Source organism: Magallana gigas, chromosome 3 (assembly GCF_963853765.1).
Source record: "Magallana gigas chromosome 3, xbMagGiga1.1, whole genome shotgun sequence".
Taxonomy (NCBI): Eukaryota; Metazoa; Mollusca; class Bivalvia; order Ostreida; family Ostreidae; genus Magallana; species Magallana gigas.
In genome coordinates, this window is record NC_088855.1 from 29,709,429 (window position 1) to 29,723,114 (window position 13,686).

Genomic DNA, 13,686 nt, shown 5'->3' on the forward strand with positions numbered 1-13,686 from the left:
TTTTGGCTTAAAGAATGATCTACAATAAACTTATTAAAATGAGATGAACAACTTTTAACTCCTTTCAAGTTTAAATATTCATACTAAAATCTGAAAAAACATCAAGTTTTGAGTGTTTGTCCGAAATTGTATTCTGTCAGTCTATACTTGCATGTAATTTAAAGTCGGCGGTCGGGTGATTAAAATTTTGACAAAGTCACAATACATTGTGATAAACTTGATCAAATATTTGTCATTTAGGTAAGTATGTTACGGTTTGAATAATAGACCTGTATCAAAACGCCTATTATCTTTAGTCATATGCAGTTGGTTTCCGCTGGGGTATCAGTGTTTCATATATAATTACACATTGTTTTAAAATTCAACATTTCCCTTACACATACAGTATGAAAAATTGTACCATTTTGAGACAATATCTCATCATCAAAAGCCTGTTAATCTAAAAGCTAAAACCTAAAATCCAAGAGCATCGGGGGTCTTGAAATTTTAAAGAAAATATTCGAAGAGTACCAGGTAAATAATGTTTGTCTCGGAATTCAGCAACTTTTGTTCATAGATATTGGAATCATAATACTTAAAAATTGTCATATTTTTAAGGCTGTTTTGTCATTCAAATAACATAAAATCCAGGAGTTCCGGGGGCTTCGCCCCCTGGGCCCCCACCAGGGATCTGCCCTGGACCCGCTGGAGGCCTCAGGGCGGCCCCCAGACCCCTACCTTTTTTTGAATACAGTAAATTAAAAGGTAGCTACGCCACTGCCTCCACATAAAAAAGCATCATCACATAAAAAAGCACCATCTTCATATAATAAAGCACCATCTTCATATAATAAAGCTCCACCTTCATATAATAAAGCACCATCTTCATATAAAAAAGCACCATCTTCACATAAAAAAGCACCATCTTCATATAATAAAGCACCATCTTCATATAATAGAGCACCATCTTCATATAATAAAGCACCACCTTCATATAATAAAGCACCATCTTCACATGAAATAACCACAGCATAATATAATAAAGCACCATCTTCACATGAAATAGACACATAAGGCAGCTATGGCGTTCCATACTCGTTTGTTCCTCATCATCTGGTTATGCAGGTCAATGTCGGTTAGAAAAAAAGACAATCAAGGATGCCTCAACTAGTTTTATGGCTTTTGGAGGTGTATGTACAACTAGTAAATGTGTTTGCAGTCTCAACCGTTTTCATGATATCTTATCCTGGGACTTGGACTGATCCTCAGAGGTTGGACCTATTTTTAAGATTGAAATCGACAAAAACGCTGTGCCGGATAATTATGCCAGTGCCAAGGTGACGTCTAAGCTGCATATATCGAAAAATTCATATATGCCACACGATAGATCATTGCTAAAAGAGTTTACAACCACCTTTGTTATCACCTGTCGGGTGATATATTTATCTTTCAAAAATAATTTCCTAAAGGAAAATAATTTGTTTTTGCATAGGAAAAACAATATTCCTACAGGAAATTTGAAATTTTCTATCGGAATACAAGAACTTCCTACAGGGATTTCAATTCCGACAGGATTTGATCAAATCTGATAGGAGATATTAATTTCCTAAAGGAAAACCGACTGTCTGAATCAAATTCCCACAGGAAATACCATTCTCCTATAGGAAATATAATTCCTGTAGGATTTTTGGAAAAAATAGGATTGTCAATATTTCCTGTAGGAAAATAATTCTCCTATGGGAATTATAATTTTCCTATGGGATATTAATTTTTAAGATAAATATCTCACCTGTCAGGTGAAACATACTAAAAACAAAAGTGGTTACATACTTTCTAGACAATTGTCTATCATATTGTATGTATGAATTTTTCCGAAACTTCCTCTTAAGCGGGTGCAAAAATGCCACTGGCATAATTATCCGTCACAGTGTTCAAAGAATCGTGTTTTAAAAAAAAAATACATTAATAAATGTACTCTTCATGCAAATCATCTTTTAAAAAGTTTTGTTTTGTTTTTAAATGTTGGTCCTTGGAATACCATAGCCAATGTCCGTGGTGGGAACCCTACTAAGGAGCCAATTATCTCGAGGGATATTAGCATTAATTAATCAGGCTATACTTTTTTATAAGTGGGAGAGGATATACATGGGGAGATCCTTCTTGACAAGATAGGTATACATAGTTTAAAGTAGTATTTTTCTCCATTATAGTATTCAAAAATGTTTGCATTAATAAACAAAGTTAATTCTTAGATTTTTTGAAAATCATGAGATTAATTGTCAGTTTACACTAAATTCGAAAAGCTCCGCATATTTTCGGCATTTCGAAAGCACTTTCCTGAAAGGTCTTTGGACAATGCACCGATGAAGAGGGGCTTTCTTGGTACATGCATGAACATAATGTAACTAAAGAAACGCATTTTTACATAATAAAATTATTAAGGGATGATATGAGATACATCTATTTTGGGATGTAAATGTACTTTTAGAAATAATTTATAAAAGTTTTAACATTTTCTTCTTCCACTCCTTGACTTCTCATTGCACATCACAATAAGATAGCGATAGTGTGTCACTCAGTTACCAAATAAATATTGATCTGCAAGTCACAACAGTTCGAAGCCCAATGAGGCTTTTACGTTGTTTTGTTTTTTTACCTATAAGTGTAAATATCTTTAACCCATTTTTATGGTCAAATAAACTTACAATGAGAATTGTCGGCAATATGAGCGTTAATTAATGGATTTACACAGAATCATTTTATATAATGCAGTATCATGGCAGTATGGAAAGGAATTCAAGCAATGAATAAAAGAACACAAAATGAACAATTCAAAGACTTTTAGAAGTTTCTGTTTTTACATGTAATTTCAAGCACGTTATTGTCTTAGCTGCAGATCTGTATCTTCCGGTCTGAAAAAAAATCGGATGGACGACCTGGGAGCTACAGTGCCTCCCATAGTAAAATTCTGCAATTTACGGCGCACAAAAAAAATGCGCTAGTTTTGGACTGATTAACCTTATTTCCAAACACATTCTGTACAAATATTTGATTCCAAAAAATTCCTCAGACATTTTACTACAGATATCGTCGCTTCACTTGCCTCTGATATTCTTTTAAACACCATCACCAGTCCCGTAAAGTGAAGTGGAGCAGTTTACACGTGAAAATGGCGACTCTCGATCTCGACGTAAATTAACATACTTCGTTTTCCGAGGTCGGTTAGCACGTTTAAGAGAAAGTCTGAGGCAAGTAAAGTGATGATATCAGTAGTAAATTTCCTGAAAAAATTAATGGTACCAACTGTTTTCACAGAATTTGTGTGCAAATATGGTTAATCAGTCCAAATCTAGCGCAATTTTTTGTGCGCCGTAAATTGCAGATTTTTCCTATGGGAGGCACTGTAGCTCCCTAGTCGTCCATCCGAATTTTTTCAGACCGGGAGCTACATACCTGCAGCTAGTTATTGTCTGAGCGATGTTGACTCTGCAGTATACAGCTGGTGGAAAATAGTATTTGACTCATTCTTAGATTCAGGCTTACATATACATACAAACTTTGCCAATTAATTTGATATATGTCGCCAGTCATTTTTATTCTAGTAAGTATATATGATATTTAACCTATGATGTAAACTCACTTGTAATTGAGAACATTAATCAACATTGATCGATATTCAAGAAACATCGATTATAGCTAACAAATAAATTCATTATAACTAACAACTAATACATTTTCGACTAATTATTTTGTGAATTGAATTCAGACAAGGGCAATGTTCCATACATAGGTAAATCCAATGACGCATATATCCCGTCAACTTCACGTGCTTATGTCTCTATTATTCACGTGCGATAAGCTTACATTATACTGAAAGTAGTTCATTCATGATCGGACAGCTATGGAACCTAACGCTTTCCTGGTCTGTTTCTTGACGGTGTGTCTTTTTGGGGGCATTTTTGGAGAATCGCCTACAGGTGAGATCTCAATTGTTTACCTCGCCAATGCGCAATTAATAAGATACGGTAGCTCAGGAGGGAAAAGTAGTCGGTTAGTCAGTTCTCATTGTTTAATAAATATTATACTACAAGGTTAATGTCGCGTGCTTTTAGTTTATCCTACATTGTCTAATACACATCTTGGTTGGTGTATTTGACCGTGGCAACATCAGTTTAAAATTAAATAAAAAGTATAAAACTTCGTGTTGCAAGGAAGTTAATTGTATAGCTGGGTTTCGTATTTTTCTTTTTCTTTACTGCATAATGAGAATTTGTGATTACATGGTAATTAAAATTCTCAGCCTTGGAGTTGTCTCCAACCCCCCACAAACCCTTACAATGTAATATATTTAACATGTCCCCCTCCCTTTATCAACAATGCGTTTTGATATTGAGCCAACTGCATAGGATGAAATTTGATGAATTGATTAATTTTTTACTTAAATTTGTGCCGAAGTTTCCTCCCAGCAGTTGGCTCAACATCGAGAAACGCATTGTGATTATGAATGTTATCTTCCTTGATTAAATTGATTAAAGCAATAAGAACCACTCGATCTCTTACAATGTTTGCCATGTACGTGTTTGAACAGGAAGTAACTTTTCCTTTCTTCTAAAAATAGATATACCTGGGTTATTAGAGTAATCAAAACTTATTAGGCAACTGATTTTAGAACGATATTTGTAATTACTTATTTGTCATATATTTAGGAAGCCGACCTCGAGAAATAAATATGTAGAATTCTGTGCACATAGTCAATTCAATGCAGATTCCGACTTGTGAATTCTATAATAAAGAAAAATTATGAAAATTCATATATTTTTGTGTAATATGTGTAAACAGAGAGAGAGAGAGAGAGAGAGAGAGAGAGAGAGAGAGAGAGAGAGAGAGAGAGCAAATACTTGAAATGCTTGGTATGATGGTATATCAGATGTGATCATACTCGGAAATGATGCACGAGGAATTCTTATATGTTCATGACTAAACTGGGAAAATGTCACTAACTAAACGATTTTAACCATTTGTTCAATATGTAAGAGTGTTGACAGTTTTAACAAAAAAGTTTGATATGAAAACCATTAAACATGTTAAAACCAATTGCATTAAATGTATAATTGTATTGCTACATGTACAATGTCTGTGAATCATCCCCATGGTATATTTCAGATTTCTTTGGTTTTTAATTGTGAAAATGCTTACAACTGTATTTTTCAATATTAATACACACCGGTTTTCCATAATGCTACTGACAAACTCCACAGACTCCATCGATGTCCTTTAAGGTTGACGGTCCATGCATGGTCCGTAATCAAAACAGCTAGAAAATACATCTTAAAAACTTGATTGCAAAATTCTCGTGATTTCCTAGACATTTTGATACTCTTATAACCACGGAGGGGTCTTCAATCTGTTTTTTGCAATAGGCATTTTTAAAAAGATATCTATGTATAGAAAATATTTAAGCTACATGTAGCAAAGATACACACCTACATAGACATGATTTTAAAAGTGTTGGTATGAAAAACAAATCATATGAAAATGACCCCCCCCCCCTCCCCTTCCCCTCGTTCAACCTTTACCATGGATCCATGAGTATTTTGAGGAAATTAAAGCTTTTAATTCTATGTTACACGCATTTGGCATTTCCAACTTAAAAAAAACGATGCTACATGCCTTTCCTGTGACCATGATATCCTCAGCAGGGTTCACTGGTGTATATATCAAACAAAATATTTCATTCAGTTGTATTCTTTAACAATTTTGTATACGAATTCTCTTTTTTATTTTTTGCAGTTTATATCACGAAACAGTGTGGGAAGTCGGTAAACATTAGTGAACAAAACTTCGTCGAACTCTCGCCCGCTACGAGACCTAGGATTACCAATACAACTTGTAGGTTGAATCTCGCTCCATTCACCCCAAACAGCAATGACTCGGGTCTGGTCCTGACCATTGAGCACATAGGACTGTCAAGTAAAACATCAGGCGCCTGCCTTAATAACAGAATCAACATCTATGATGGCACAGAAAAACTGAGTAAGTTTATTAATTACTTTTCTATCACCCCCCCCCCCCCCCCCCGATAATCAACGTTTCAACACTCCTGCGTAATTGGTTTTTTTTTTTGGTGTGTGTGTTCCGAATATATTAAGATGATAATCCCACGGTTACTCTGAACTTTTGCTTTTTCAGATATTTTCTTTTTCATTACTAATTGTATCATGCATCCATAATCTTAGATAATAGATTTACATGTAGAATATTCTCTTGAATTCCATCATTTTATTGCAATTTTCAATAAAATGTAAATGGCAATTTATAGATCGTGATTGTTAAATCAATTGATAAATGAAGGGCAATCTTATGTACATATTGATTGTTTTTACTAAATATCTGTGATGATTTATATTTCTGTCAATTTGTAAGCAGACTTGAAACAAAATTACATGTTTTGTATATTCTTGATTTGAAATAAGACTATGTCGTGTTTAGCAGTCTGATTCTTTATCGTGTTAAGTTCGATTTGGCGATACATGTAAGTGGAAATTCCGCAAACCAACTGCTATTGATTACTTGAATATAATCAATTAAATTTATAAGAATTAAGATTCATGTAGTAAAAATCCTGAAATTCTATCATCGTATGTACATGTATACTATCATCAATCGAATTAAAATTAGATCTTTGATCCGCTCCTAATAGATCGCTACACAAATGGGAGCGGATCAAAGATCTAATTTTAATTAGGTTGTACTAACATATGATTACAATTTATGAAACTTTTTTTTCCAGACAAACAGGATATATGTGGAAGGTACTTATATCAACAAACTTTTGTAACCAATAGTACAGCTCACCATATGATGGGAATAGAACTGATATCACGTGACTATCAGCAAAGAGACATCAGTTTAAAGGCAGTTGTCACTCCTTATCACAATGGTATAGTACTTATATAAAATGTCAGTGTTATATATGATATCATAGGCATTGTTGAACGTTTTAAAAGTTTAGATAGCAATGCTGTATTCAATGATTTTAAAATATTCATATATAGGATCATACTCATGTACATTTATTATGATACAAAATATTAAAATATGCTTTATAAAAGTGTTCATTGAAATAAATTTCCATCGTAATGAATTGGAAAGAAAAAAAATATGTAAATATAGTCATTCATGGATTAATTCTCCTTATCCCATGCACTTAAAATAAGTGGGATTGCAGTATAAAACATGACCCCTCTATCCTATTTATCCTTAAGGTCCTTGCTACTCGGACGAGTTCCAATGCGCTAACGGTCGCTGTATCTCCGTGAATCTCATATGTAACAAGCACGATAATTGTGGAGACAACAGCGACGAACTGAACAAACTGTGTGGGTTGCTATACCTGAGCGTCGCCGCCATTGTGGGGATCATTCTGGGTGTACTGGCGGCCATTATTTGTATCCCCTGTCTGTTCATCGTGTTCTGTTGTAAGGGGAACAGAAGAAGGCGGGTCGTGTATCAGAGGATCTAATATATTGGATTTATAGTGTGATTATGTTTTCTATGATTATATCCAGCAAACAAAGTGTGGTTCTGTTTTTCTATGATTATATCCAACAAACAATTGTGATTATGTTTTTTTATGATTATATCCAACAAACAGACTATTATTATGTAATCTATGATTATATCCCGCAAACATATTGTGATTATGTTATCCATGACTAGAATATTGGATTTACACTGTACATCCAACAGTGTGATTATGTTATCTTTTATTGCAATACTGGATTTATGTCCAATAGATATGGACATACGTCATCCATTATTAGAAAAAAACCGGATTAAAATACATCAGAGTGTGATTTATTTAGCAAATAAGATTTATATTATATCTATCTAAAGCATCGCAAGAGTTGCTTTTCTACTAATTAGTTTGTGTTTTTTTATTGTTATCATTTAATGTGTACATACATGTACATGAATTACGCTTAACTGTTTGTCCGATCAAATCTTCTTTGATTTATGAACAAATTGAAATGCCCTATTCAACGTGAATATACAGTAAAATTTTGAATGTAAATGTGTGACTCTTTGTTTTTGTTCTGTTATATATGTGCCTAAAATATCATTTTTGCATAATTTTGTATATGTATTTCGATGTCGTTTTAAGACAAAATTTCTAGTTTCTCTGATGTTTTCTGCATTTTGCTTACAAATATTATACATTTTACACATTTGATAAATATACTTTTTTAATGACGTCATTATAGTCTGTTTTATTTACATTTCTCCATTGCAAGTACGTGTTATAGGCAAACGAAAATAAAGCAGTTATTTTCAAACTTTCAAATACTGTTTAATTTTCTTGCTGATTAAATTTCCTTTTGCCTGCTACATGTATATGCAGTACATCGCCAACATAGTTTTTGGAATATTGGCCGATTATAGTTACATGAAAAACATTATCAATATTCATTTGTTGGTCTCCTTCTCACTAATTCTTTTTGTATACAACTGATATATGTATATTCAATTTTTATAAGTTTTGCAGAATTTATACGGATATGGAAGTTTTAATTTAAGTGAGCTTTTCCTGTTAAAATTTGTTATCTTTAAAAAATTCCGGCAAGTCATTGTAATGATAATTAATATACTTGTGAGTTCTTGATTGTTGTGCTAAGCATTGAATTGTTAATTTTGATTCAGAATTTCCTTGACATTTTCCCGAAATGATTTTCACTCTCCTTCAAACAAACAATAACACTTTTGTCTTCTTGAATCCGGAAACATGAATGTAAAACAAAGATAAAATAATAATCAAAAAAAAAATTAATTACTTGGTATTCCCTGCGGTATTGTTCTTCCGTTGATGTCCTTCTAATAAAAAAAATCAGACAGTCTTCTGTAGACCATAAGCCTACAGAAAGTATCTTTCTCGTGAATGGGTTATCGTTGTGAAAATGCGAAAGAAATTATGGAACTCCGAATGCGTAATTGTCCAGTGTTAGCTTTGTGGATTGCCATTCCAGTATGATTTCTCTGTGTATTTGCTTAATATGTGATGTGCCTTATCCACGTGTTCATCCCCACCTACTAGTTCATACCTCGGCAACAAGACTTTGATATATACACGATTTACTATTTTTTTTTTCTTTTTTTGGAGGGGATAATCTATACGTGCTAAAGTTTCCTTTAACACCAAACTCTATTTTTTATTATGCATAATTATAGATTTGGATTCCCGGAACATATCCCGATACCTAATATAATATTTCCTTTGATTTATTTTATAACCTTGTTTTCTGTATGAAATAAGAAAAAAATAACCATGATAAACGTTTCATATTTTTGTTAAAAAAAAAACAACGTTTCAATTCCTGCAAAAGCTTAAGAAAAAAAATTATGTCATCAAATCCATCACAAAATGCCTGCACCATTTTGTTTTCATACGTTTTCACACAGCGGGTATATCTGGTCGAACCTCTTCAACGGGAACCTGCTGTTGAGTATGGAGAACGTTGTTGAGGTAGGAGTTGAGCTGTTGATTGAGCTCCTCGTAACGCTTGATTACCTCCCTATTCTGTAGCCTGCGGTTGTCCAGTAGGTGTCGCTTTTCCCGAATACGGTGACTGAGGTGATCGATTTCGACTCCGGTATTTACAAGACGGTGGCATACGCCGGACAGAAGTTTCTTTTTCCCGGCATACTCTTTTGTCAAATGGTTGACTGTAAAATAGAAAGGTATTATATAATACTAGTACGTTGTACAAATCTGCAGACATAATATATGTTTCCCTAAATGTGACCACGTTGTGAACATACTGTCCTTTCCGATATATTTTATTTTTAACAAAGAAAATATGCAACATAACTACTTGTAGTCATGTTGTATATTACACTTGTTAAAAATAAAATATATCGGAAAGGACAATACTGTTTAATTTGTTTATACATGTAAAAAGAAATTGTACTGATTGAAAATAAATGCAGATACATGTATATGCACATGTAACCTTATTTTTAAAAAAGGATGAAATGTGACCAAAAATTTTATCATTTAAATTCTCTTTAAACCACAAAAACCAATTTTACTATATTTGAATCGAATTAATGAAAGAAAAGAAAGACAATAACAAACAAACAAAAATTTCAAACAATCACGACGTTACTGCTATCGACAAATTATTAGAAAATTAGAAATCGACGTATTTTGTACAATCATAATTATGTTGTTCGGTACAATAAAAAATTTATTGCATGAATAATCGAGAAATATGAAGATTTATGCCCTAAGAAAACTCTTGGAAAAAGCCCTCGGAAAAAACGATCTTTTTTTTGGGGGGGGGGGGGGGGGTAAACCTTCATATTTCCCTCACCTTCATAATGCAATAAAAGTATTACATGTATATCCAATTATACAAGTCACGTGTTGATTTACTAGTCACATGAACAAGGTTTTAATCTTTCAGCAAAAAATTGAATTGCACATAAAACTCTGTTTTATATGATACGATACAAAACGCAAAATATGTGACTTTAATGAGACAAGAAAAACATAAGCAGTTACACTGAAATGAAGACAGAACAAAGGAATCATAGCCAAGGTAAATACTCTCTCTCTCTCTCTCTCTCTCTCTCTCTCTCTCTCTCTCTCTCTCTCTCTCTCTCTTACCTTTGAGTTTTCCTTTTCTAAGCAATATCTGACGCCTTCTCTTTAATATTGAAGTCTTGTTGGCAAAGAAGCCCAGGAGTTCAGAATAAACGCGCTCCTTACTCCGAATTTTCTTCTGCCACGGGCCACAAGTTTGGCTTGCTACACTTTTAGAAACATCCTCCTTTTCAATTGGAAGATCGTCAGTTGGGTGTTTATCTTCCCATGTGTTGACATCTGTTAAACGCCATTTAAAAAAAAGAGAGATAACTGCGTATTCATGTAAATCTTACGATGCCTTATTTTTATCAATCAAATCGATAAATGTTAAATATGCTTTCTTTTGATTCATTCATGCATTTTTAGGTGCAATGTCAATGAACACAGTTTGTCAGTAAAAAAAATGCATCAAAAGCGCCGTGCAGCAGTCCTTTTTACATCACGTATTTTTTTTTCATTTCACGATTTTTAACATGTATAATATCCTTTTTATGATAACGATAAATCACAAATTCACAGAATACGCCTCTCGTTTCTTAATAACATGTGTGCAGGCATTTAGAATTCAGATCACAAGATGGCCAAAAATTGCTATCATTTGTTATTGAAGATATATAAAGACTACATCCGTTCTTTGTGTTTATGGATTCTTTTAACGCTTTACTTGTTATATAATTTAGTCAGCTGAAGACAAAATGGCTTTATTGCAGATTAATTTGCAAGTTAAATACGTTATTTACTACTTTTTTTGCGTCGAGGTCAAACTAATTAAATCACGGATTTTACAAAGGGACAATCGATAGAAGGAAATTAAACGATTGTTCTTATATAATCATGTAATTAAGTCGAAGACAAAGGTAAAAATACTTACACGTTATGATTAGCTGAAAAGACACTTCTAATAACGCAACACCTGTAAGTTTCAGAGAAATCTGCATCTGGAATAGAATAAATTGGAATATTTAAAATGCATTTTTATTAATGCGTAATTTGATTATGATCAACATAAAGATTCTACAAAAAAACTTAAAATGGGCGAGCGACGATCTCTTGATTTACTACCAATAGAGCATATCATTATTGAACTATAGGGATAAATAATTTATATCATTGAATGCAAACTACATTTTATCAAATCTCGATCGTGCATCAGCGTCCATGCCTGAGATACTTTGCTTGAGACCAAGGTATACATAGTCTCTTTCGGGGTTTTTTCAATGGCGTACTTTACAATTAATGATGAGTCTAAGGAGACTGAGTGATCAACATATTAACCCACAGATCTACCTTAACTTTTAGGGATGTTTTTTTTTTAGCTTTAACTTTGGTAATTTCAAATTCAGCATTATAATATAACCGTTATTCTTGCATTAAAAATGATCGCAGTAACCAGTTTAAAAAACTTTTAAGTTGCATAATTACATGAAATATAATTTTTTTTTTTTAAATATAGCAAGGGTTTGGTTCTTTATATCCTGTAGATTATTTTATCCCCCCCCCCCCCCCACACACACAAACACACACGACAGTACCACTTCTTATGATTATAGGTTTCTTAATTCTTTAAATGAGAGGTTTAATAAAACCAAGTAATGACAATGAATTCTTACATGTTCATGTGAAGGAACACTTATTCAAAATGTCATTATATCAATTTGTTACACTGAACGAAATGCTTAAAGTGAAACATGCATTTAAATGTATGGTACTTAAAAATCTTGATCTGCAAGAAGTAAAAATATAGAAGTTATCCATTAACAAAGCACTAAAAGTAACATAAGTTCATGGTCCGTTCTTAGAATCAGAGCGAGCTCGATGAATAATGCATTACCGTGTTTCAAAACGATTAACATTCATTACTCAAATTTGATTCTCAAGGTTGATATTACAATAATAATTTTGTCGAAAGCTGAATTTTAGTATACAATATTTAAAATATACTTTTTACACATCACTCTATACTTAACGACATTTAAAAGCTCTCGGGTGTTAAAGAGTGGTCATTCAAAGTTCACGCACTCCATGCGCGGATCTAGGGCGGGGGTGGACCCCCTGGAAAAATTCAATGTGTCCGTAAATTTATCGTTATTTTTGTGGATCCGCAACGCATGTAGTTTAATGTACAAAAATAAGATTAACATTGAAATGTTCAAATAATACTGCCAAAGTATCGGGCATGTTTGGAAATGCGGTCAAAGGGTTCCGATAATCACAAGCATGAATTCGCGAAGTTGATGCTATATAATATTTTTTAATGATTGACATTAAATTTCTTGCTTTCAAGTTAACGCATAAACGTTTTATTTTATTATCTTCATTGAATACTGTATTTGTAAATGAAAATTTGTAAATGAGTTTTAGAAACATTTACAAAGAGAGGATTATCGGCATCATTTTGTCGATATATACACGTACCTATAGCTAGCATTAATTTCACTTACTGAACCTGTTAAAACAGTTAAGGAAAAGTCCTGTAGAATATCCAGAACGAAGAAAAATGCACGCAAAAGTATTTGCAAAAACGTCTCGGTCCACGAGGAAAGAATAATATCTTCAACATATCCCGGAATTTTCAAAATGAAATCCATCTTTGAAATCTAGAAAAATAAAATATTTTCCATATTCGCTGAGATTACCATTCAGTGAACTGAATATTACATGTTCTATGATAAATACCGGTCGGTGGAAATGCGACCATTTTAAAAAAAAACTTTAATACAATTTACATGTATATGATAAGGCTGAATACTTACAGCAATAACCGTTGTGAATCACATACTTTCATATTTCTTTTCATGTATAAACGTCACAATAGGTGAAATGACGTCATAAGATAAAGAGGATGAACAATTTAGACCTGTAAAAAGTTCCATGATAAAAACCTGCTTTTATGATAATTCTGCATGTAACTTAGACCTTTATGATAAATAAAATTAAAATAATTCGTAAAATGTTATCAGAAGAAAGATTTATCTGCATTTTAGCAAATATAGTATATTTTACCGGTTTTTTTTGTGTACAGGACAACAATAACGTTTAGGTTTGCTACTTCGGACAATTAA

General features: G+C 32.9%; 2 protein-coding genes across 2 annotated transcripts; one reads left to right on the forward strand and one right to left on the reverse strand.

Annotated features, from left to right (window-relative positions):
* Window positions 1-3,756: 3,756 nt before the first annotated feature.
* On the forward strand, window positions 3,757-7,935 carry LOC105346505 (uncharacterized). Its single transcript, XM_011455123.4, has 4 exons — window positions 3,757-3,956; window positions 5,770-6,012; window positions 6,770-6,919; window positions 7,245-7,935. The coding sequence occupies exons 1-4, from the start codon at window positions 3,881-3,883 to the stop codon at window positions 7,499-7,501; spliced, it is 726 nt and encodes a 241-aa protein (XP_011453425.3). The 5' UTR covers window positions 3,757-3,880; the 3' UTR covers window positions 7,502-7,935.
* A 1,372-nt stretch (window positions 7,936-9,307) lies between these two features.
* Window positions 9,308-13,440, reverse strand: LOC105346504 (uncharacterized). Its single transcript, XM_020074653.3, has 5 exons — window positions 13,378-13,440; window positions 13,066-13,221; window positions 11,496-11,562; window positions 10,646-10,861; window positions 9,308-9,699 (listed from the first exon to the last, which is right to left on the reverse strand). Exons 2-5 carry the CDS (start codon window positions 13,210-13,212, stop codon window positions 9,428-9,430), a joined length of 702 nt encoding a protein of 233 aa, XP_019930212.2. The 5' UTR covers window positions 13,213-13,221; window positions 13,378-13,440; the 3' UTR covers window positions 9,308-9,427.
* Between the last annotated feature and the right edge of the window lie 246 nt (window positions 13,441-13,686).